This window comes from Poeciliopsis prolifica, unplaced genomic scaffold, assembly GCF_027474105.1.
Source record: "Poeciliopsis prolifica strain line A6 unplaced genomic scaffold, Auburn_PproV2 SCAFFOLD001, whole genome shotgun sequence".
NCBI classification, from domain to species: Eukaryota; Metazoa; Chordata; class Actinopteri; order Cyprinodontiformes; family Poeciliidae; genus Poeciliopsis; species Poeciliopsis prolifica.
Window position 1 is genome coordinate 26,223,721 of NW_026562376.1, and position 25,825 is coordinate 26,249,545.

Sequence of the window (25,825 nt, forward strand, 5' to 3'; positions counted from 1 at the left end):
GAATATCATAAAAAAGTAACTCTGTTTTAGGAACGTAGGGTCAAGAAATATAACTGAAATAGATTTATTATTCGCAGCGTTTTCAGATCATATTTCATCCCCAGTCCAAAAACCTGACTGTTAGATTAACTGGTGCTCTCTCTACATCATGGGATTTAAAACCCAGGATTAGCGACTTTTAGACGTGTCTTGGTTGAACATATTTGAATCAAATGGCTGAATTACCTCATGAGTATACAGGGAAGTTCTTCAAAGTCCTCTAATGACCTCATTATGTGACTCAGATGTGTTGAAACGGAGACTAATTTGACAGCTGCAGGACATCGGCCCTTGACTCCTGGAGCTGGTATGAGTGTGTGTGCATGATTTATGAACTGGCGACCTATCAAGGATGTATGCTGCTTCTACATAGGGTTTTCATTAACTGCTTGTCAAGGTCACATAAGAGCAATAGAAAATATTTCTAATATAGAAATGCATCTTTACTAAAGCATACAAACCTGAGTTCCAAGTATATGTACTTTCTTTTCTGAACTACAGCATGAATGCAGAATTGCATGTGCAAAACCAGCCTGTGGTTCAGATGATGAGTTCACAAAGCTAAAGTTATTTTAATAGTAGCCTTCAGGTCCCTTGCATTGTTAGTTCCTCTTCCTCTTGACAACAGTCCGTGATTTAGGCCAGGACACCTTGCTGATGTTGTCATGATGATTAACATGCTTTTGGTACATTTTGAAGTGTGTGATAAAAGTTGGGGGAGGTAGAGTCCTGATGGAAAATGAAAGAATGTCTTAAATTTGTTGGCAGAAAAAAACATGAAGAGCTCACGTTTTAAGATGCAGAAGTACCTGAAAAACTCAGTGGTCCAGCTTCAGCAGATGACATGGTGCCACAAATGTAAGTTTGATTTCCATCCAGCCAGCCACAGACACAGGACAAACAGCCATGCATGAACACACACTCACTCACATGGATGAACACACTCATGCCTAAGGGTAAGCTACTGAGGTCATTTAACATAGCAGTCATGTGGGAGGAAGCTGGAGTACCCAGGGGGACCTTTGTGGACAAGGAGAAAACACAAAGTCCAGAAAGACCCCAGGCCAGACTGTTTCATGTTATTTATTGCAGTAATGATAAAAAGGGTGGAAAAATAATTTGTTTTGGCAACAGATTGTTGGCTAGCATCAACACGCCAATTACTTTAAGTAGCAAAACTGAACAGGGAACAGTTCACAAGAACTGTATTTATTATGTTTTGAAATAATTTATTGATGCCTTCATGGAATCAATTTTACTTGCGTGAATATATTCCGTAATGAACTTGATGAAAATGCTCATAAAATGAGGGAATTCCAAAATCTATAAATGCTTTCACACCATCAGAACCATTTCAGCAGAAACAGAACAGGCAAAGTGAGAACATTATTTTATTATATAATTTATCAAAAATATTAACAATATACTTCACAGTGCAGTGATATTGCAGAGGAAAAGGCAGAGTAATGCTACTGTTAGATTAACAAAACAAATTGCACTTAGGATAAGCAAGTGAGTTGATTGGTGTCCCACAGTTTGGCATTTTCAGTGAGTCTTTTGTGACAATGTTTGTCAAGATGCAATAATCTGTGATCCAATCCAGTTCATATACAGCCAGATACAGAACAATCATCACTCTATAACTTACAGCAATTTGTCAACATTCAGAATGGAAAGAAATCCCAGTTTCCAAAATAAAAAAAGAAATAATTCCTTATCATTTTCTGAAAATAAGAAAAATATTTACAAATTCTTAGATAAAAACACATCACAGGAAAGAAGCACCCTTATGTTTTTGCAGTTATTCTGATTAAATGTCATCACTAATTTAATGACTGACATGTCTTTTTTTTTATTTGCTTAATTTAATGAACACACTTTAGAAAATGTCAGATTAATATTGCAGAAGAAAATGCTAAAAGCTAAATATATAATTTTCACACAAAACTTTAAAACTGTTTGTAAAACACTGGTGTAATACAGCTTTGGTGTGTTTGGGTAGGTTCCTTCAAGGACAATGATTCCTATAACATTTAGCTAACAGATAGCAACATAGAAGTTTTTCTTTAAAGCCCTGCCCTGTTTGCAGATTGCTGTAATCTGGGACAGTTAATCTTCAATAGATCATTTACAGAAAATTGGTCAAATAAATCTCAACACAAATCAAAAACATGTATTCACAGAACAATAAACTTCAATATAAACTTCTATTGGAGCTTCATTCAAAAGAATAATTTAAAACTTTATGGCACTCTGCAACAGCAGAAACTACTGCGTTCTCTCCTTCAATCTGTTTCAAATATAGCAACATTCAACATAAAGGCCTCCTTGGCAGAATGAGTTATTTGTATTACAATTCTGAAAAGGAGGATAATTCACATCATTATAAGCCACACACCACTTGTCTGGATGAAAACACATTATACATTCAGTTTATTTGTTGGACAAACCTGAAGCTAGATGATGTTAACCAGTCAAATGAAAAAAGGTCACAAATAGTGGCTGTGGGAGTCACTTAAAAAAATCTACTAATAAGAGAGTTGAGGAATAAAGATGTGAAGAAAGGAATATAAAGAAGAGAAGTTGCTGAAGAGAAGTTGCATTAAAAGGGGTCATAATGATGACTACTGATGATGTAACTTTGTTAACTCACCAACTTTATTTTAAATATTCTGTCTTTGGCCACTACTGACCTGAATATGGGGAATATTTTATATGTGCAATAAAAAGCATAATTCAATTGTATTTGTTTAATTATCTACATCTTAAGAATCAAATAAATGTTTGATTCAACCACTGGTTCCCACAGTCCAATGCTCAGTCCTGGCTCATATTGAACAAGATATGACTGATGATTGTGAGTCTTGTTTCTTTGCTCTAATCTTCTTTATTCCTTACAACCTGCTAGCTGACAGCTGTCAGTCAGATCTCAGACATTAACTGTAACTCAGACATTCTGATCTTGCACATGTCAGTTGGTATACCTTTACTGCACTAAAGCTTTCTACCAGTATTAATAATCTTTTCCTGAGAGACATTATAGCAAAAGTTAAGGCAACCCCACAAGAAACAGTATACAAAGTATTTATCAATAACTGTTTTAATACCAATTGATTATTCTGTGTAATTTTCCTCAGAAATGGCTGTTGTTTAATACCACTAGAAGTGGAATGAAGGCCTGCTGTTTTCTGCAGACCACCAGAGTTCTGTTTCAAATGTTCACTCCACATGGCAGATGATGCAGGTTCCATGGAGCCAGTTCTCGTCATGGTTACATTCGGTCTGTATGCATCAGTCACCATGGCTACAGAAATCTGAAGCCTGATGTGGCCACAACTGGTTTCCTACAGAAACGAGGAGCAACAACAACTTACTAAATGGAGCCTTTACTGGACTCCATTCTATGTGTTTGGGTAACACTTTGTAAAAGTTCTTCATACTGTATAATGAAGGTTGAACTTCATTTCTTTATCAATTTAGCTCATATTTCAGAAATGTCATCATTTGTGACCAATTTGTTTGAAGAACTCCTAACTATAGATGACTGCTAAATAAAGGTTTAAGTTACAGCTAGTCCTCCATATTAGCTGATGGACACAGTAGATACTGTAATGCCATGTGGTTGATATGCTGGGACTGTCAGTGGCTGTGTCTGGTCAGAAGGCTGTGCTGGCCATGCTTCCTGGAGCAAAAAGTCTCGGCAAGCTGTCCTGAGATATCTCCACATGTCTGTAAGCCATCTTTCCTTCCTCACCTGTTCACAAAATACATAACATGCAACAATGAACAGCAAAGCAAAGAATTTGTGATGAAATTATTGTGCTATCCTTATGAGTATTTTTTGTTAAAGTTTAAAGATGGCAACCCTGGCAAACTGGCAAATTCTTATGTAAAACTTTGACAAATATAAGGTTTTTTTCCACCTTAAATGTGACATACAACATACCATGTATGGTTCAAACAAAAAAACTAAATGGGTAAACGACAAAGACATGAAACCTCATTGCAGATTCTAAGACTTATTTGACTTGATCCAGTACTGAGATTCAGAAATCTTGAAACTCTATAATCACCGTCAAATGACAGTGATTACAGAAGATCACTGTCATTTGATATCATGGGAGAGTGAAAACAGTTCTCAGAAAAGGGACATTATCTAATTTTTTAAGTTAGCTACTCTTTCTTTTTGATTGTACGTAACTCGAATATTTCTTCCGCTCAGCAGCTCATCTTTTGTCTGTAGAGTTGAAAAGCCTCTTGAGGCAATCATATAGGAACATAATTAAAACAATTTTCTTCCAGGGAATAAAGTAGTTCAAATTACCCAGTGTCAGCAGTGTTTGTTTGGCAGCATCTCGGACATCTTCCTTGTCTGTCTGACAAATATACACCAGCTGCTCAATGCTTTCTTTAGCCTGGAGGGAAAAAGAGAGAAAAGGATGACTGGGATAAAAAGCAGTGGTGATGGAGGATGAGTGGAATGACTGAGTACACTGAGGTTTAAAGTTCAAGAGAAAGGCCTGTTTTACAAAATATTTCAAGCAGGACTTAGACACCTTTTGGTGTCATTCTGCAAAAACAGGTTGAGGTCAACTTGCTGGTGCTACTCATCTGAGTCACCCAGTGAGAGAGTGACAGCGTCACAACAATTGACTTCTGGAGCAAAAAGTTGGCTTTGAGACTCTGACATGGGATGTAGTGATTACACTCTAAAAAGTGTTTTTGGGCTGTAGCTCATGTTTTGGACTTATGTACATTGATCACACTTCATTATTTTGGTTTAGAGGTGATTACTTAATTTTTTGAGTTGAATTAACTTAGAAGTAACACTTTTTTTAACTTAAAGGAACTTTTTACTTTAACTTTACTTGAAACAATTAAGTTCAATGCTGTATTTGTCTGAAGTCATGACTCAAGCTTCACCAGGGTGAAGCTTGAGTCATGATGATGATACTGTAGTTAAGGAATGATGATACTGATGATGATGATGATGATACTGTAGTTAAGGAAAACTCACGTTATTCCTTGACGTGTTCGTCACAGGTTCAATTTTGGGCCTAATGACTTTTGCAGGATGTCTTCCCCTTCTTTCATGACCCACTTTCCTGTCTCACTACTCTCAAATAAAGGCTACCTGAGCCAAAAATAACTTTAAAAATACCTTCTCTCAGTTTACTCCTTTATATTCAGGATGTCATACTCTTCAAAATAGTGCAGTTGTGTCGACGAAAACAACTCAACTGCGTGTTATGTTGCTTTACACATGTACTGTAAAGAACTTCTTTACAGTGTTCTGTATTCTGTAAAAAACACATGTACTGCAACATCAAACAGGTTTGATGTTTGATGATGCACAAAATGTGTTTTATTTTCTAATATTCATATTTATATCCAGGTAAGCTGCATCGCCGGATAGTTGAGCTATGACTCAACTATCAGCAATCAATGGGTTGCTGGTTTGAGCTATGGCTCAACTATCAGGCGATTGCCTTGCAATCAATGGGTTGCTGGTTCGAGCCCTGCAACACTTGCCCTGATTGTTGTGTCATTGAGAAAATATTTCACACACTTTACCTGCTAGTTAGGGTGGAGCTGGTGCATGGCAGCTGCTCTATATAAGGTGCTCTGTGAGTACCCTTTTCCCTTTACCATTCAACTTGATTAAAATTACTGAATTGTTAGTGATTTTCAGATTCTACAATATAAACAGAAATTTGTTTCCTTTATTCCGACAGCTGTTAGTCATTTGCAGAAGCAGTGGGTGCAGGAAAGTGTTTTCGTTAGAAACAAATACTTCTACATAGCAGGGTCACTATGCTTGTACCTTGAGACATGCCAAAGCTTTGCATCCACACACTCTGGTGTCTATGTCTTCATCTTCCAGCAGCTCCAAGCAGTGCACCAAAGCCTGAGGACAGAAAACACAAAAGTGAGAGTTCAGTTTGGGCAATGCTGTCTACAGTCTGGATTAATTTAGACATTCACCCATTAGAGTTTGTTGTTGTTTTGACTTTCTCTTTAAGTTCTACTCTAAAATACACTAAAGTCTCCCACTTCACAGTTACAGACCATCCATCCATCCATCCATCCATCCATCCATCCATCCATCCATCCATCCATCCATCCATCCATCCATCCATCCATCCATCCATCCATCCATCCATCCATCCATCCATCCATCCATCCATCCATCCATCCATCCATCCATCCATCCATCCATCCATCCATCCATCCATCCATCCATCCATCCATCCATTCATCTATCCATCCATCCATCACCTGTTCTCTCTGTGTGGGCTGAGTAGTCAGGCCTCTCAGTAAAGAGCTGGCAGATGTTGACACTTTGCCTCGTGGATCTTTCAATAACTTGGCAAGAGCATGGAGCTCTCCTCTCCTCAGGTTGCGTTCAGGAGGCCGTCTCAAAGTATTCATAATCACATCCAGGTCGGTGGATCTGAGGCTCTGCACCAGGAACACTGTGGAAAGTGTTATACAATAGTAAAATTGTGCAACAATTTTACTGTGAAATTTTATTCTAATTCAGAACACATAGTGTTTGACAAAGTTACTGGTTCCTCTCATCTACACACAGAATGAACAAGATTTCAGAAAATAGCAGATAATTTATTTTATGAGCTTTAGGTTATTCCCATAGCAATACTGAGGTAAGTTATCTCAGTTTACTGTGGCAAAAATGAACTTGCCTGAGCCCAAAACAAATGTCTTTTTACCACATGTTTAGAGAGGAACAGTAGCATAAAATAAACAGTTTTTAAGAAACTAGATTCCCTTTCTGACTCACAGTATTTTCACATAACATCACTATATTTTCAATTAAGCTCCTCTTACTAATTTATCGTCTGTTTGTCAGTAAGCATGCATGTGTGTGTGTGTGTGTGTGTGCGCGCGAGTGTGTATGTGTGTGCGCATACCCTCTTCTGCTAACTCAGAAATGTGCATCTCCATGTCACTGATCCCGTTAGACTCCAAGTAACTCCACAGCTGAAACACTGTGATAACTCCTTTGCCTGTGTTGCCTCGTCGTGGTAACCTCTGATCCAAAATTTGCTCAACTAGGTACAAGAACACTGAACCGCCCCAAAAAACAGCTTTTAGCACAGTAAGAACATGCACAGAGACACTGAAATAGACTTTTCTGCATGCATTCTGTTGTACCTGCATCAGCCCTTCCATGAGGCATGCTGGAGTATGATGTAGACAAAGTGGAGAGAAAGTTCTCAACAGAGACACAGTACACAGTGCCATACTCTGTACTCTGCTCCCAGAGGGACAGAGCACCGAAGCAGTGGCCCAGCTCTGGTATCACTGGAACAGGAAGCAGGACAGCAGCAGGTTAGCTGGCCAATTTGATACAATAAGAAACCATTTGGAACTCAGGCTGATCCTCTGGAAAATCTGGTTAGATGTTGTATGTAACCAGATGCAAAAGTTTTTCTTCTTCATGTAGAGAGCATGCACTCACTGAAAAAAGAAAGTACACCCTCTTCCAAATTGAAGGTTTAAGACCTGGTCTTTCGCAGGGGTCTTCAGGTAGATCATCATACACAACAGATTCCAGCATTTATTCAGTCAACAAAGCCAAAAATGTCAAAAAAAAGCGGCAGGTACAACAGTTCCTTTTTTTTTTTTTTTTTTCTCCGAAGAGTCTTTGTGGCGCTAGTGGCTCATATTTTTGACAGTAGGCAGACATGAATTAGGGCAATGAGAAGACATGTGGCAAAGCTCACCGGGACTCGAAGCCACAACGTCCACGTCGAGGACCAAGACCTCCAAACGTGGGGCGTGCTCACCCCCTGCGCCACCACAGCACGCCCCAACAGTTTTCACATTCATAATTCAACATCTTATAGAACCACTTTTAGCAGCAGTTGCTCTCTGACTATTAGTCACTTGGATCATTGCAGACAGATTTTGGCTCACCCTTATTTCCACTTTTGTTTCAGTGCTTCAAGGTTTGTAAACAGCTCTGTCAAATTCCCACTATAGTATTTAATTCATTAATGCCTGATTTTAACACTTTGATTGTTTTGCAGTGCCTGCTTCATTTGGGTCCACTCATCATGACCAATAAATATCAGTGAATTGATGTAATTAAATGCTTTATTATCAAACCTTGTCTGTGATGAAACAAAGTGAAATTAGTTTTGTTTGTTAGACATCTGTGCCTTGCAGTGATTCCTGCATCAAGGAAAAAATAAACCAGCTGGAAATTGCGGTTTGAGGTCACTAAGCAAATTTTACCTGCATTGGGGGGAATTGGCTCCCTGGCTGAATACCTTCAACCTTAGATTGAATAACAGCCTAAATTCTGGTTGATGTTTTATCACTCAATCATTTTTTCCCACCTGTCTGAGATGTTCCAGCTGTTCTAGCAATGGTCTCGGAGCCATGCAGGATCAGGAAATAAGCATTTAAACTCTCCATCAACTAACAATTTTCATCTTTAAGATGATTAAAACAAACAAAAAAAAATTCATTGTTAAAAATGTCTGTGTGATACTATATTTCAGATCTGGATTTGTCAGTTAGCCTATTAGCAGCTGGAAAAAATGGACTCATCTCAAATATCAGTACAGTTTGCCTCAAGTTTGAGGTGGATCACAGGGCATCACAGGGCATGAAGCTGTTGTGTGGAACTTTAAATTAAAAGTTATAATCCATGAGGTTGCACCATAACTTACCTTCAGCAGGCTGCCTGGGCCGATTGGGGTTGTCCTTAACGATTCGAAGGATGATTTCAAAAACACGTGTCTCTCTCAGCAGTTTATCTAAGGCGTACATCTCTCCACAGCGCAGGGGACCAAATGTGCCAAGACGCTATATACACAGCACACCAAGACACCAACAGGAACAAAACAGGTTTTATATTATCTTTGAAGCAAAACCCTCTGGGGTGTTTGAACTGAATCTATTTTTACTAACACAGTGACTTTTAAAGCATGTTTGATCACAAATCCAATCAGAGACATAAACAGTTCAGCCCCAGAAGGAATTATTTGATTTGACCGGCATGGTATGGCCTCATCAGTGTGGGGACGGTAGTACAGACACTTATCCAGTTTAAACCGGAACATGGCCTCAAATTAAGGACACACCAGTGGGTATAGAGTTTGATAGTGGTCCCATTATCCGATAGCATGAGGCAGGGTGAAACTCTACTGTACCTGGTCACATGCAAACCCACAAGAAGACTTATATCAAACTGCTGTTTTAGCATCTATGAGTTTTATTCAATCCAATCAGAGACATTGGATTTTGACTGACAGTCCAACAATAGAGCACAAGGGCTGAAAAAACATCACTGCACTCATAGGGGCACCACTTGAACCCTTAAGTGCCTGATCTACAATTAGCAGTTCCTTGCAGATCCTTATATACATCAGAGGTATAAATTCCATCCACATTCTGTCCAATACAACCATGTCTTTTAACTGCTTTACTTGATTTAGTAGTGGTCTATAAACAAAGCAATATGTCTTACTCTCCATGATGACAAGAGTATCTTTAATGATTAACGATACTCTAGTCTCTACAGGAACACTGTTTCTAGAGCGAAGCCCTGAACATCTAAATGCAGTAAAAACAGAATGTGAAAGGTTCAGAACACATACCAAAAGCTGTGTAGTGCAGTTCTTCAGATGGACCACCAGGGAGGAGTCCAGAGTGGCACAGCTGGTGGTGAGAGGTGAATGGAGGAGGGGAGGACTGTCCCAGCCTCCATGCTCTTGTCTGACAAAAACACAGAACATTCTAAGTGACATGGTTTTGATAGTACTAAAGAGATATAGTTTACTATAGATCAGATCTCAGATGTTGAGTATTTTTGTGCTTCTTTTTTAAGCTCAGTGTTATAGTAAAGATAAAAAGCCCTAACAGGACAAAGTGATCGATACAAGACAAAGTAATCGACACAAAGGTGTATTGGTAAGTGACTAACAATACAATACAATTTTCAACCAATGTTCCAGAGAACTTTTAAAGCTGGAGTGTCTTGATATAAATTGACAAACCACTATTCTGGCTTGTCAGTAGGGAAACCAGAACAGTGGTTTTCCTACTGACAGTCAAAAAGGTAAGAGCTCTCAATGCACAAGAAAATCTACTTTCTGGCTCTCAGCTATAGTCAGGAGTTATGAATTCTGATCCAAAGAAGAGATCCTGGATACAAGGGGCAGAAACAGTCCTTATGGAGGGGCCCAGAGTTGAGCTGTTGATCCTCCTCATTGAAACGAGGCAGTTGAGGTGCTTTGGAAATCTGATCAGAATGACTCCTTTAGAGGATTTCCAGATTTCCTACTGAAAGGAGACCCCTGGCAGACCCAGAAACCACTGCAGTGAGTGTTCATCCTCTGGAGCCTGTAAACGTATTGGATCTTTCTGAATGAGGTAGTTTGCAGCTCTTGCTGCCGATGCATGTTTGTCTTGGACAGAAGGCCTTTATTTTAAGAAGACAGGTGTCTAAATGTATTTACCTCACATTGCATCCAAAACAAATCATACCCACATGCATTTGTGCCTTTTGCAAATAAGTTCTGATATCAACATATTGTCTTCTATTGTGTCACTTCAGACACACTATCTCTTGTAGTTTTATTTTTAAACACTAAGTGTAGCTACAAAGAGTTAAATGTAACTCTTTGGTATTATAAGCAATAGCTTAAGGAAATTTTTTTTTTACCTTATATTTTGTGCAAAATAATCCTATTATGGTTATATTCAGCTGTGCATGTGGTTGCAAAATTAACACAATTTCATTCAATCATTCTTGTCCAAGACTTCATCTGCCAGGATTGCAAACATGACCTTAAACTGAACATTAGGAAACTCTGTAGAAACAACACAAATCCTGATGTTATGCATCAGATATGTCAAACTCGAGGCCTGGGGCACAAAAGTGACCTGCCATAACTTATGTGAAAATACGCTCAAGATTTATTTTTAAGAAGTACTCATCAAATGCAGAGACAGATATTTAATAACATTTTAATAGTTTGTTAATGGGTAGTTTTATCTATACATTCTTCCACAACCAGCTGCTTTAGAACACTTGGGATCTTGATGTGGCCCGAAATGACAGTGAATTTGACACTTATGTTCAGATGATCCAAAACAATGTTCTTTCACTGCAACTTTCTTAGCAGCGATTTTCTTGCAACTGGGGAAATTTTAATGTGAAGGGATCATGGCTGAGCTCTTTTCTTCTTGGACCATTATTAACACAAAAAGACAGAACATTCATTTACATAACTGCATCTTTTATAGCAATATGCTACAAAGATTTGGCACTGAAATGTTTTTCTTTAGTAAGGTGACAGTAGTATGAAACTGATGATGTCATGAGCTCAGTCCAGTACCAGGAACTGAACAGAGCACAATAATGTAACTAACATGAAGAGTCTGCAAACTGAAGACAGAATTTGCTTAACATTTCCAAAGTACTTCTAAAATAAACTGCTTTCATGCTTAAACTAATGCCACACCTGCTTCATTTATAATATTACTTAGATCCACTAGGTGGCAGACTAATTCTGCAATAACATTATGTATCAAAGTAGCACTGCTTCACAGATAAGTTACATGGAAGCTGAATGATCCTTAAATTGTCATTAAATGACATTTCACCAGTGTCTGTGTGGACTGGGAATTTATATATTATCTGCTTTTACATGAAAAAAACATTTAAGACGTGAGGTTTCATTAGACTTTCTTTTTTCAACACTTTTTTTATGAGCATTCAAATATCTTAACCTATTGTCTTGCCTATAAGGCATAATGTTGATTAATACCATGTTCACTCATTCTTTGTCCTTGTTTTTTACAACAATCAGAGTTGTTGTCACATTGTGATGTGTTTACTGACCTGCCATTCCGCATCCTCCTGTTACTCATCTTCTCCTCATCTTCCTCACAGTCAGACAGAAAGTCAAAGCTGCCCAAAGCTGATTCCACTGAGAGGCTGGCCAAGCTGGCCGACCGGCTGTGACTGCTCCCCTAGACACGCACACACGTATGCGCACGTAGAGAGAATCAGAATTATGACACAAGCTTCCATGTTTCAGTTAGTTTATCAACAAAGCAGCTTTTGATTTTAATTTAACATACACAGTTCAGTAATAATCAACACAGAAATCCTAGACAAAATGTGTGACAGCATTGACAAATGCTAATTTATTTTAAAAGATGAAGCAAGCCAAAAGGAAAACATATGGCTTCTGACAGCTTCTTTAGTTCCCTTTCGATGGTGCTGTGTTTATAAGGAAAATGCATTATTGGATTGATCCACAGTCCTAGAGTTGTGTAGCATCTATGTCATCTACCATGACATAGATGCTACACACCTCTACATTATGATGACACTGAATCATTTAAGCACTGAACAGATGCTTAGAACAGATAAATGTGTAGATGTGTCATAATTTTCTCCAGCAGAACAGAGACAAAACCTAAAGACGAACAATCTAGAGTCAGTATGCAGCTTCAGTCAGCTGAGCTCACTGTAGCTCAGAGAATAGACTTTAAAATACTGTTGTCAGTTTATAAATCACTGAATAGTTTAGCACCACAATACATTAAAGATCTGCTGTTGTTTTATTGACCTTCCACAACTCCCAGGTCTTCTGGTTCTTGTCTGCTCTGCATCCCCAGAATCAGAAACAAACCTGGAGAAGCAGCATTCATGCACCACAAATCTGGAACAAACTTCCAGAAAACTGCAAAACTGCTGAAATACTGAGTTCTTTTAAATCAAGGCTTAAAATCCATTTACTTAGAACTGCTTTAAAACCATAACTGGAATTTGATCAATAAATTTGATGTGTATTTGCTTGATGAGTTTAATAGTGACAAAATGTAATGTTTAGTAATTGTTTCATAATTGGTTACTATATTTTTTTATGGTGTAAAGCACTTTGGACCACCTTGTTGCTGGAAAGTGCCATACAATTAAACCTGACTGAACAACATAATTAATTATAAAACGTCTGAGAGGCTGGGAACGTCTGAGAGGCTGGCCAACAACAATTATAAATTGTTTTTTTGGCAACATTTTTAGCTACTTTATACTCTGTCAGAATGGATATGAAGATTACAGTGACTGACTAACTGTTAGCTGCTAGCTATGCTGAAGCAATATTATATTAAGCAATATTATATGAAAAAGCAGTTCATTTGATCATATGCAGTTCAAAATTGATATTTCTGCTCAAATGGGATTTGAACAACAGTTTAAGATGAAGGATTTTATTCTATTTATAAAACCCCAAACGTATCATTTTGAATACTTATTTAGGTTTTCAGCACCTCATTAGATAAGCATTAAAATGTCAACACATGGACTACTCAAACTTGGACTGAAAAGAGTCAATTACAGATTTTCAAAATACATTTTCATTTGTGCTGCAAAAATCTTGTCTCAATTTTAAAGTAATTTTCAAGGGCATTTTTTTCTGAATATGAAACCATCCTGTCATTCTGCTCTTTGTACACATGTAAAAGAAGCTCATGTTATCAGTTTTATTATCAGGCATGTGACTATTAGCTTGCCAAATGTTGTTTTAAAATAGAATTTCCTCTTTCAGGGCGTTTACGTGCAAACCTTTATTCTCTTCTAAACAACCTAATCCGTCTGTCCTGTAAGCAAGGTTTATTCGATTTCTTTAAGCCATCTGACCCAGAGCAAAAGGAGCAGACTGGAAGTATGACATGTCTCTATGCACTAAATAGCTACAAGTTATGACTAAACCTGCTCATCATCAATAAAACAAAAATATATTTCTCCATATTTATCAGGCCTAACCATACAGTGCAATACCATATCACTGATCAATCTATCCACCAAATTCCTATATTTTCATTTTGTGTTGTATTTATATTCTTTGTTTTGTATTTATATTCTTATTACATTTACTGTGTACCTTGTATTTAATTTGTATTTTTGTATTCTTTTGCGTATGCTTACTGTGTGCCACTTTTTTGCCTGTGAGCTGCTGGTAACTTTAATTTCCTGAGGGAGTCTTCCCAAGGGATCAATAAAGTACAAGTCTAAGTCTAAGTCTATTTCTTTATTCATGTTTTCATTTTAGACCTTTTTACAAGAAACCAAGAAGACTTGGGCAGTAAAAGTCATGTATAGATTTTCAAATAAAGGGAAGTGTAATTTGATGAAAACAACAGGACTTTGCTGCATACAGTTCTGAGCTACAGTATCCTATTCGTCTCTACAGACATGTTCAAGTTTTCCATGCTTACCTTCAGAGTTACCTGCAGGAGCCTTAGGTTTTGTTCAAGTGTTTGCAACTCTGGAAACTGTCCTCTATAATCATCCAGAGAGGAAAGAAGAATTTCCAGGGCATTCTCCAGCTCACTGTCCACCAGACTGTCACTCCCTCCCGGTAACCAACTTGCTCCCACACATGGCTTGTCCTCTGTCACCAACACTTTTTGAGCTCTGTAGGTCCCATTTCTGCTGGTTGTGGATGGGTTTGTGTACTCTAAGTCAGGATAAAATCTGTTTAGCTCATCCCTCTCCACCTGGGGAAAAAAGGATTCTTCATGTGGATGAATGAATGGCTCAGGAAGGGGATTGGCATTTGGGATTTCCTCCACAACACAGAGGCTTGGTGGAATGTCAGTGTGCATGAGGGAGGGGCTTGCTGGTTCACATCTTCTAAGGGAGATCTCTATATCATTCATAGAGATCCCAGACATCAGAGAGGTTACGTCTCCTGAATCGCAGACTGATGAATCCACAAACCCATCGGTGCTACTCTCACTGATGTGACTCAGAGAGCGAGCATAAGACTGCCCGTGTCCTGGGCTGGGGCTAATGGTTCCCACCAAATCCAGCTCCTCAAGAAGGCCATTTGTTAATGGTTCCTCTTCCATCTTCCTGCAAAGTAGTTACTATGTTAGTTTATAAAATTATTTAAAAATCACATCACCCAAATGACTGGTTTATGTAAGTTCACGTAATAAACATATAAACAATAACAATAACAAAAAACATCAAACATGCCTGGGGCTGTCGGCTACATATGGAAATTGGATGTTGGAAGACTTTAAAGTGGAACTCCCATTGAGAATCTCAGTTGGAGGAGGATAATATTGAACCTCAGGCTGTGGAGAAGAAAATGATTCAGTTTCGGTTCCTGAGGTCCTTAACCCACCCTGGAGCAAAAAACAGACATGTGGTTACTAGTCAAATGTCAAAACCACTTCTTCATAGAAATGGGTTGTTGGCCGCAATTGTCCTGAAGGTTACAAGCCAGTCGGAAACTTGAAAATCCTATCTTTTTCTGGTCAATGAACACATTACTAAATAATTAATAACTGTGGAGCATTATTAATGGTGCATACACCATAGCTAAGTTAGCAATTTTCACTATTAGAGAGCTGTTTAAATAATTCAGAGGAATCACAGAGATGTAAGGAGCTATTCTAAAAGAACCAGTAGGTTATTATCTGATACCTGTCTGCTATTTATTAAGATGGGAAGAGAGTAAGAGAGTAGCCTTTCTGCCAGCAGCTAGCAGAAAGGCTAAATAGATTACAGTAAAGTAGTTCCTAGTTAGCTTCTGACTATAGTGGTAACCTATTGGGAATCTTACAATGCAGAAGCTGAACTCTGAGAGTTTCCTTCTTCATACAATACACATCGAGATAAATGTTGTTCAATAAGCAACACATAACAGTAATTATCACTAATGTAAGATGCTAAATAAAATTTCATATTCTAACTAAATAGTCATTTTATTAGGATCTTGAATTCTTTAATAAAAGAAATGTTAAAACCCTAACACTACTGTGAAAGCTAACCACAAGCATGACCTGGAAAACTTCAATAAAATCTTCTGTGTGTTACCATGAGAGGTGGAGAGCTGGGTTCCACCGGCACAGATGACTGACGACTGGGGGAGTCATCAGATGAGTCTGAGATTGACCATGGTGGCTCTTTTACTTGTACATCTGGACTGTCGTCAGGGATCTGAAAGAGAAGAGCAGTCAGAAAGCTGGTCTGATGTGTGCAGCTTCATCTGTATAGCTGGACTGAGTAGTTCTGCAGTGATGGAGCACATGTCTTCCATCCTGACCTTTATCAACCAGCTCCTGCTAAGTTTATAATTCTGTTTAAATTCTTTTTGTCACCTATAATTCTCTCAGTGTCCAAGCACATTAAAAAATGTGCTTGAGAGAGATTTTTGTTCTCTAAAAATATCTGTATTCACTGAAGGAGTCTATTTTTAATCTTAGTTTTTGTCCACTCAATTATATATAACAAGCAGCCCTCCTGAGCTGGAAGTCATATCCATTTGTCATCTCTCTGTAAAGTGCTGAGCAATCATAACTACAGTTATTGGCAGCATCAGTCTATATTACACGGCTACTAGTGTCTGCTCTGAGGGTGGGCTTCTAAAGACTTACTGCACTTAGTGTTTCTGGTGAATTATCCCGACAGGGGCAGCTCTGGGTAAGTGTTCCCCTGAAGATGTCCATGAGAGGCCAGTGCTGCTGCCTTGGTGGACACTGTGGCAGAGACTGCACATCCAAGAGGCAGCAGGTGGAGCAAAGAGTGTTGGAACAGTTAGGAGCCAGCTGCTGCTTACTCACAGCAACTTCTGTCTGAACCATGGGCTCTTACTTCTGCTGGTGAAGATGATTTAACTAAGAATCATGTTGGTGATTCTTTAACCTATTTAAAGGGGCAGTGTTATGTATTTTCCAGCCACATAGCTACCTTTTTATATCCAAATCAAGTAACTGTTACCTTCAGTTATTATGAAAATGTTGAATATATCAAATATATTCAGCATGTTTGTGTAATTAAACATCTTCTAATTAAACATATTGAAATTGGGCCTCTGTCTCTTTAAGAAAGTCCTGCTTTTTCTGAAACTCCACCTTCAGGAAGTCATCACAAAATCACTCCGGTATCAAACTTTTAGCAAGTTTGTGTAGATGAAATGAGGACCAGAAGCAAACCAAATAGAAATTTAAGCCCAAGGATGTTGTTAAAATGTTTTCATTATGACACTTCATTTTCTATAAACTGTTCCAGACAATGTTTTGAGACTAACGATTTAAAGAAAGGGAAAAACCTACAGGGAAGGGTTGACTGCGTACAGGTGGTGTCCCTGGTTGTCTGAGGATGTTTGATGAAACTGTTGGTGTTTTGTTGACAAGACCAGCCTGATCATCTTTATCAAATGGACTGAGGAGAACATTGTGAGAATTAGAGAAACAAAATAAAACACATAAAAACAAGAAGATAACCTTGTTAAAGAGATTCATAACTGAACCAAATGAACTACCAAGTACATTAGTAGTTTTTTTCACTTTTCAACTTACTTCCAGGTAACTTCAAGGCTAAGTTTAAGAGTGCCAAGGTCATTTATATCCACAGCAACCACCTGGGTGAGTGGAGCAAACAGGTCTTTCATTTCACAGGAAACATTCCCTACGACCACGTGATTGGCTAAGCTCTTCAGTTCTGTCACCTAGGAAACAAAAGAGATGATTCATTGATTGATTCATTGACCAGATGATCATTCAGGTCTCAATGTTTATACTGTAAGACTAGAGCAGCTAATACCACCACTACCCAGAGTTAATCTCCAGTCACCAACCTTCACAGAGAGGAACTCGTTAATGAGAGGGAGAAACACTGTCTCTTCACTGTCCCACACCTGCTTGCCATTGATTTCTATCCTTCCTCGCAGTTTCCATCGTTGTCGGCCATACTTCATAAAGATCTAAATGCACACAGAGAAAAACATTCCATATGTCACATAAAAGCTTTATTTTAGCCAGACTTGTAAGCCAAGTCTACTTTTAAGACTTGGCTTACATTTTGATGAAATTTACAATTAAATTTGCTTAAGTTACCCTGAGCTCTCTTTGTAGTTATGCTGTTATAGGCTTATGTTTATATCCAGCTCTTTCTGCCATTAACTTTGAGCTATCATAGAAAGTTCTCCTGACTCTTGAGATATTTTTTACTCCTTGTCTCCCTTTAGTGGAACAAGGCAGGTAGCTGGTTATCCTGAGCCAGTTTCTGGCGCAGGTTCCTTCTTGGAGTTTTTTCTCCTCATTGTTGCTCCAAGATTTAACACTTTTTACTGATTGGCTTTTGATGAAAGAATGTATTGTCATCTGAATGGATGGGATTGAATTGTGTAAAACTAGACTTGAACTTAACTATATTATGTAAACTTGTAGTGGAATTTCTTAGTCTATTTTGGACCGAATAGGATACAGATAGGCTTGGAGTGTACATATCTATAAACTGATCTAAAAAAAGAAAAACCCAAACAGAAACCAAACCAAGAGCGTTCTGTGTCTTCCACGTTTACACACTCACTGGAAATAGCAAGGCTGGGTTGGTGGAAATGAAGAGAAATTCTATGTGTCTCAAGGTCATGTGACTGCACTGAATATAATGTCAGCTAAAACACATGTCAGGAAATGCTGCTGGCCTCAAGTCAGTAAAGTCAGACAGCCCTGCAGAGCAGATGCAGTGACTCCATCCTCTCCTGTAGCAGACCAGCTCTGGGACACGCTCCATCAACTCTGGGACAAGTTGACTTACTCTGAAAGGTTGGACTGCTGGCAGGTCAACATGATGATAGTGGTCCAAAGGTCCATATGCTGGCTGTGGTTTTTTTCTTCTTAACATACTGTTCCAAGGTGCTGTTTCAGGTGTGGTTAGACACACTGATGCTGGAAGTGACATCACACTGTGGTATCAGGATCCCCTCTGCCACTAGCAGAGGCTAACACCTCCTTCCACAGTGCTGCCAGGAGCAGCTCTGATGTTTAGCCAGTGGGGCTGCCATACATCATGGCTACATCAGCCATGATGTATCACAGATAAGACTCACTGCTGAATTTGAAGTGAAGCTATTTGTCATCAGCCACTATAAAGATTTTTACAAGCACACATAGTCTCCATGTGATGTCTAATTTGAACCATTCCTTTAGCTTAACTGTAATGTCAGTGAATACATTTATACACATAAATAAGAACCTAAAACATGTTTTCTCATTCTATTCTATCTGCATGTAAGCGATATCATGTCAACTATAGAAGAAATGTGTGTAATGAATGTGTGCAAATTTTCTGATTGAACTCCAAAAACAGCAGTTACCCTGAAGAACTAAGCTGTTTATCACCTGCCCTGTTCACAATGAGGAGCTAAAGGAAAATGCTTTCCGTGTACAGGAAAACCACCCATTATGACTCAGCAGGAATAACACTAGGCAGACTTCCAATAACAGTATGTTTCCAGAAACAGTTAATGAATTTTGGCTTCATTTAAAACGAAGAGGCCCATGCTGCTGGTCCTTAAAAGCTTGGCAAAATAAATCCTTTTTTACACTCCTAAAACATTACCAGCTAAAATCAGAGAAACATTTTTTTTCCTTCCAGTGATAAAACTTTTATGTTGTTTATCTTCCCCAAACGTCAGATTTGAAATAATGAAAGGAAACACATCATCTATATTACTGTTTAAACATTAAGTTGTTTAGCTGTGACAGACGGAGGTGCAGACTAACCTCATACTGATCCCCAGCACACAACCTGGCAAATCCTGCAAGACCTGAAAAGTAAGACAACATAGAACTTGAAAGAAATTCCAAAAACCCCAAAGCATACCTATGAATGCTATTAAAAAAAAAATCTTTAACAAAAAAAAAAACAAAAAAACAATATTACCTGAATATTTCTATACAAACTCTGTGAGGCCCCAGAACCCACCCAAAGTCATTAAGTACCATTTATCTGAATGAATGAGCTCCCATGCACAGTCATTAGGGCCACTTCAGGCTTTTGCAATGCCTTCAACAGTAATAAGCACTCAAGTAACTCAAATAACAGAAGTGCATGTGTGTGGCACATAAGTTTTCCTATTCTTGTGATGCTCATGGAGTAAACTTTTTTGACATGTTTAAAAATATCTGACATAGCTGGAGCTCAAGGTTCATATCCTACAGAATGGGTGCTAAAGTCCAGTCCTGGAGAGCTTCCCATCCTGCAACTGTTAGATGATTCCTTATTCTGTACAGGCCTGGCAACGAGACGTTAATTTGATTCAGCTGTGTTGGAACAGGGAAGCATCTGAAAGTTGCAGGATGGTCGCTGTGGAGGACTCCTGTGCTACAATATCAGACTTGGAGGAAGGCCATATTGCAGTGTTATTTACCTGAGTGGACCAGAGAAATGAAGGTGGGTATGCAAAGTGTGGTGACGTTTTTATTACCTTTCAATCTGATGTGGAATTCTCCAAGTTGGTTCTCAAAGTCATTTTCCATCACACACATATTCTGCAGAGAGAATGCATAATCTATTCATTTCTGCACTATTTGAACAATACCTTTAAAGTATCACAATTGATTGCTTTAATATATGTCATATCTGGCTCCTCATATGCAATAAATTCAATTTATCTTACCTCTGTGCATTCCTTGTATCCTTTAGAAGCCTCTCCCAGGCTGTCCTTAGCTTCCTTGCTTCCTGGGTTGGCTGTGTATGCTTTCATCATGTTATGTGCTCCATCTCTCAGTTTCCTCTGCAGGCAGTAGGCTTCATAAAACTCCTCAACCTGAGAAGAGAACACCCGAATCTCAGAAGAGCAGCTCTGTTCAGGCAGAAACGTTAGTAATCAAGAGGTTTTGGAGCGCAAGATCAGTGTTACTCATTTTGGGAATTTGTAACTGGTAGAACTGTCTGTGTCTAGACTTGTGATCATAAATAAGAAACACATGTAGTATCTGATCACACATGAGAACTTTTTTTGGCACTGTGCAAAAGAATCAGCCATGAAGAGACGAAGAGTTCAAAAAACAGGTTTCATATATGGACTCCAGATGCATTAGCAGACATATCGCTGCCTCAACTTGAACATGCTTATATCAGTAAGACAGGCATGTAATAATGTAAACTTTGGGGAGAGAGTGTGATGGCCAGAACCCTATAAACGGGATGTTGTCCAGTGATTGGGAGGATTTCATTATGATTGGGCCAAGATTTCCTCACAATTCAGTCGTGCTGCAATATTGTAATAAACAACCAAAGTTTGCAGCATGGAGAGTCTTTTTTCTGCAACATCAACACATCATCATCAAAAGGAGACTGACCAGAAAACACCACACTCAGCATTTGCAAGACATGATCTAAAAAGGAAACGCTATAATTGTAACTCATGATGACAAATGATGCAATTTTACAAGAATAGATTCACTGACAGAACCAGTTACCCAGGTTAAAGGAATGGATCTATCGAGACACATTTGGTCCATCAAAGACCAGTGATGACAGTTTGTGACTGTCACAGCTGCAAGAACTGTCAGAAATGTCTTTATTTTATTTCCCCTTTTACCATTAAGCTGTTTGACTGCAGACATGTAGCTGTTTGTCACAGTGTCAGCCATATGACACAAAAGTGACACTGCTGCTAATTTGGTCTAATGCAAGGCCTACTCTGTGTCTGCAGAGCTCCAACTGCAGGCTGAATCATTTCTATTCTCATCACCGATCTCCATTCAGAGCCAATCACACTCAAACTTCTTATCTGTGCTTAACTTGGTGATAAAGCATGTTTGTCAGTGAATACCATTTACTGACAAAATGATAGTGACTTAATTCACCACCTATTATCTATGCTTCTGGCTAGTGTGCAACGGTACACTAGCCAAAAGCATTTAGTTTAACATTTCGTCTCAACTATAACAACTTCAAAAGGAGCTTTAATCTGAGACTAATCAAACTGGATCAACAAAGAGTATCCAATCAACAAAGCATGGGTTTTGTGGCTCTTACCTTACTGAGATGAAACTCCAGCTTTGTGATGTATCGTTCAATCACCTTAACTTGCTGTCAGGGAAAAAGCAGAGGCAAATTCACACCACTTCGCTTACTGGACCATTTTATCACCATTTTACACACTGCAGTTTAGAAACGGGATTGTAGCTCACCTTATCTAACTCATAAAGGAAACCCTAAAGAAAAGAAAAAAAACATCAAGTCACCAGAGTTGTATTTAAAGACATGAAGAGTGAATTTTCAGTTTGTGTGCAGAGTGATCAGAGCATACCAGTCTGGAATTTCTCTTAGACACTCTAATCTGTCTGTTGATGTTTTCCAGATCCATTTGGTAAACATGCAGGTAAGACCTTTAACACACACAATCCGTCAGAATGAAAATAAAGTTTATTGAAATGTGCGTGGAGTCTAATCTGATGGAAACAAGCCTCATGAAAAACAGCTGATTGTTAAAACATAGTCTTTATTGCAGCAGATAATCTCACTGAAAATGTTAAAAGAATCTAAATTGTAACTTAAAAGCATTTACTCTGTAGGAAGAAAAGCTCAAGATGTAACTGTTTTGTTGTTGTTCAACCCCTTTTCCCAATAAGTCAAATTTTCTTGGCACCAAAAGGTGCACACTCCTGAATCCTCCCTGTTTCTCTGTCCTCCAGCTCCCACATTCAGATCAGTCATTTCTCTGTTGATTTAATGAAAATTCTGGATAACTGTACTGCTGTTGAACTTGATGAAGAGACATATTCAGGTTTCTGGAAGAGTCTTATTTAAGATGTTCTGGTTTTTCAATAAGTTTGATTCAGCCATTGTAACAAGGTTCATGGTTCCTATGGAGAGTTGGATTAAAGTCCTACTCTCTGTGTGTCGCAGAGAAATCTAGATTCTCATCGAGGCTCTCAGTTTGTGGCTAAAATAAATGTGTGTGTGAGACATCATACAGATTTAATCTATATAATATCCTGTCAAATCTAAATATAAAAGGATGTTCATTCAACCAGGAAGTTTGTTTCTTTTGAGTTTGTCTCAAAAGATAACAAAACAATGCTTAAGAGTATTACTGGTCTGTTTTATTTAATAAAACTAACATACACATACACATACACACACACAAACACACATATATATATTCCAAAATGGAAGATGCCGACACCTTTTCCATTCTGTCATCAATCACACTCTGGCTATGACACTATGACCCTTGATGGGTTGACACTACAGGAAGTAAAGAGCATCCCTGGCGCTGTCAGTTGTGTACATCATTCCATATGTCTTTGTTCATCACCTTATTTGTCTCTATGAAGGCTTATTCTGTTGGGCTTACTGTGCACTGCTTAATGTGTCAATTATATGATCTGAATTCACATAATTCATATCATCTATCTATCTATCAGTCTATCTGTCTGTCCGTCCGTCCGTCTGTCCATCCATATATAAGCAGCTTTGTGCATGTCTCCAATGGTATTTTGATAATTTCTATATAGTGATGAGCTCCAAGTCTCTGAGGTTGGAATACCTCCTTACCATTACCCTAATGCTTCCTTTCCAGATTTTCTATTAGATCCAGATCTAAACTCTGGACATTATTATTAGTCCCAGTCATAAGCAACTTGTTGATCAAATCAACATATTACTTTAAACCTAAATTTATTACAAGAAGGAATAATTTAGGACTCCATTACATGTGCAGAAAAAGAGCAAATGATATCTAAAGTGTAATTATGATCTCTCTTTATAAAGTAAGGGAGTACATGTGATGTGTCAACAGTGATTTTGTTAAAAATTATATTTTATCAACATGAGATTGACAGATGGAATTTGTTTATATTTTCCAAAGAGATGTGATGCTCCTGAATAGAGAACCAATATATTTTAAGTCATTTTCTAAGTCTTTAACAGGTATGCTGATAAATGGGGCAGTTTGATACTTCTACAGGAGCAGCTACTCACTGGAGCCCTTTTTTCAGAGCATTGTAGATCTCATCCAACCGCTCTGGTTGAGGAACTTTCGGTGGTGAGTTGGCTTTGGTAGACATAGTAAAGAGCCCACTTGCTCGGCTGGACTTCCTGCTGATACCAGGAGTGCTGAATACTGAGAGGTTCCTGCAACATTAGAGAAACACAACTGATCAATGTCCTCATCATCAATAATATGCCATTATAAATTCATATGCACATGATCTCTCACATTTTTACAATATACTTGTAAAAATATAGAAGTATAAGCCAAGTACAGAATTGGATGCCATCATAATGCTAGCATTATGATCTTTTGATCTTGTCATAAACATCACCATGTCTTGGAATGATAGGATGATAACATGTGTGTGTGGCCTTGTATTTGAATACTAGGCAGGTGTGTGTGTGTGTACCTATAAGGCCTCTCCTGTGTGTTAACTCCAGTGAAGCTCTGGCTTCTAGTGATGGACCTGGATGTGATGCGTCTGACTGGACGGACAGACAGAGACATGGTGGACAGAGTTCGTGATGGACTCCCTGCATTAAACAAACAAAACACAAAAACGTTTTTACTTGTTATCAGTTCTTTACATGCACCTCATCAAGATTCTTAATCCACTCTACTCAAACATGACTTAAATGCATTTCATTTTTAATATAATGAACAGGGATTATTTCACAAATATATTAAAAGTACAAGAATAATATAAAAAAACTACATGTAAAGTAAAAAAGGCAGGGTTTCAGCAACAAGAAAATTCAGTGTTTTGCATGACATCAACATATGTCTCGACATGAAGACTTGTTCTGGTAGGATCAAGTCTCCATGAAATGCACAAACGGTTAGATCTGCAAGACAACCCAGCCAACTTACAATCATTGTGTAAAGATTTTTTTTTTGTGTGTACGTTTCTGCTTAATTGAGTCTGTGTCCTGTCTTCCCCTTGATTGTCTCCAGCTGCCTCTTGTTTCCCCTTGATTATCCTCTAACACATCAACTGTGTTTTTTTTTCTCTCTTGGGTCCTAATCCAAAGTCAGGAGTCATGTCGTGTTCCTGCGTCTGCCTTCCAAGTGCTACCAGTGTCTGAGTTCTTTGTCTCAATGCTCACCTGTGCTGTGTGGACTTTGTACTCATCTGTGATCTACATGAAAACCATCATTCTGCACCTCAACCCTGGGTCTAACTGCATCAATCCTTACCATCAAATCTCAATTCATGACAGATTATGAAATCTACACAGAAAGACTGTGTAGCTATCATGCAGCACTAAAACATGAAAGGGAAGCATTCTTTGCAGACATCATAAAAAAAACATTAACAATGCTTGAACTTTATTTTCAATGGTTGACAGGATGGACCAGTTGAACTGCAATCAAACACAGAGTGCGATGAATTTTCCAACTGTTTAGCAGAGAAAAGAAAAAAAAAAAATACAAAAAGAAAAAATAGGGTTAATCTGGAAATCCACACTTATCCCCGTGTATCAATGCTATGCCCAAACATAACAAATGCATAAAGAATGACTTTTTCACCCAGGCTTTCTTATCAAAAAGAATAATCTGGACAAATCACTACTGCAAAACTATCGGTCGATCGCCAGCTTACAGTCAAAATTTTTAAAAAAAAATTTTCAAACAGTTGAATAGCTTTCTAACTATAACCAAGCGCTTTGAAGTCTTTCAGTTTTGTTTCCAAGGTTACCACAGTACAGAGACTGCCGTCATCAAAGTGTTCAGTGATATTCATATAAATACAGACTATGGAAGACCCACAGTCCTGGTTCTGTTGGACCTCAGTGTTAGGTGTAACATATTACTGGAACCACTGGAGAGCCGGGTTGGACTCTCTGGTCCAGAACTGAACTGGTTTGAATCTTACATAAAGAACAGGATTTCTTTACTTCAATGGGAAAATTCTCATCGAAAAGGACAGAAGTCACATGTGGGGTACCCCAAGGCTCAATCTTAGGAGCCCTCTCATTCGGTATCTA

The 25,825-nt window shown here is 38.4% G+C and overlaps 1 protein-coding gene across 5 annotated transcripts in view; it reads right to left on the reverse strand.

Annotated features, from left to right (window-relative positions):
* Positions 1 to 1,414: 1,414 nt before the first annotated feature.
* Positions 1,415 to 25,825, reverse strand: part of ripor1 (RHO family interacting cell polarization regulator 1) — a 36,848-nt gene continuing 12,437 nt past the window's right edge. For 4 of the 5 annotated variants that reach the window (XM_055033015.1, XM_055033006.1, XM_055032998.1 and 1 more), the window contains exons 2-24: positions 24,247 to 24,370; positions 23,825 to 23,977; positions 22,149 to 22,227; positions 22,030 to 22,053; positions 21,875 to 21,928; positions 20,508 to 20,657; positions 20,316 to 20,379; positions 19,612 to 19,655; positions 17,682 to 17,807; positions 17,404 to 17,552; positions 17,158 to 17,266; positions 15,920 to 16,042; positions 15,074 to 15,225; positions 14,308 to 14,947; positions 11,921 to 12,051; positions 9,672 to 9,789; positions 8,742 to 8,877; positions 7,216 to 7,365; positions 6,972 to 7,127; positions 6,319 to 6,515; positions 5,864 to 5,947; positions 4,364 to 4,454; positions 1,415 to 3,793 (exon numbers count right to left, since the gene is read on the reverse strand). In XM_055033015.1, the coding sequence (XP_054888990.1) occupies positions 3,696 to 3,793; positions 4,364 to 4,454; positions 5,864 to 5,947; positions 6,319 to 6,515; positions 6,972 to 7,127; positions 7,216 to 7,365; positions 8,742 to 8,877; positions 9,672 to 9,789; positions 11,921 to 12,051; positions 14,308 to 14,947; positions 15,074 to 15,225; positions 15,920 to 16,042; positions 17,158 to 17,266; positions 17,404 to 17,552; positions 17,682 to 17,807; positions 19,612 to 19,655; positions 20,316 to 20,379; positions 20,508 to 20,657; positions 21,875 to 21,928; positions 22,030 to 22,053; positions 22,149 to 22,227; positions 23,825 to 23,977; positions 24,247 to 24,344 (3,126 nt within the window). In that variant the 5' untranslated portion in view covers positions 24,345 to 24,370 and the 3' untranslated portion in view covers positions 1,415 to 3,695. The remainder of the gene's footprint in view (positions 3,794 to 4,363; positions 4,455 to 5,863; positions 5,948 to 6,318; positions 6,516 to 6,971; positions 7,128 to 7,215; positions 7,366 to 8,741; positions 8,878 to 9,671; positions 9,790 to 11,920; positions 12,052 to 14,307; positions 14,948 to 15,073; positions 15,226 to 15,919; positions 16,043 to 17,157; positions 17,267 to 17,403; positions 17,553 to 17,681; positions 17,808 to 19,611; positions 19,656 to 20,315; positions 20,380 to 20,507; positions 20,658 to 21,874; positions 21,929 to 22,029; positions 22,054 to 22,148; positions 22,228 to 23,824; positions 23,978 to 24,246; positions 24,371 to 25,825) is intronic. The other variant, XM_055033033.1, reaches the window with a different exon arrangement.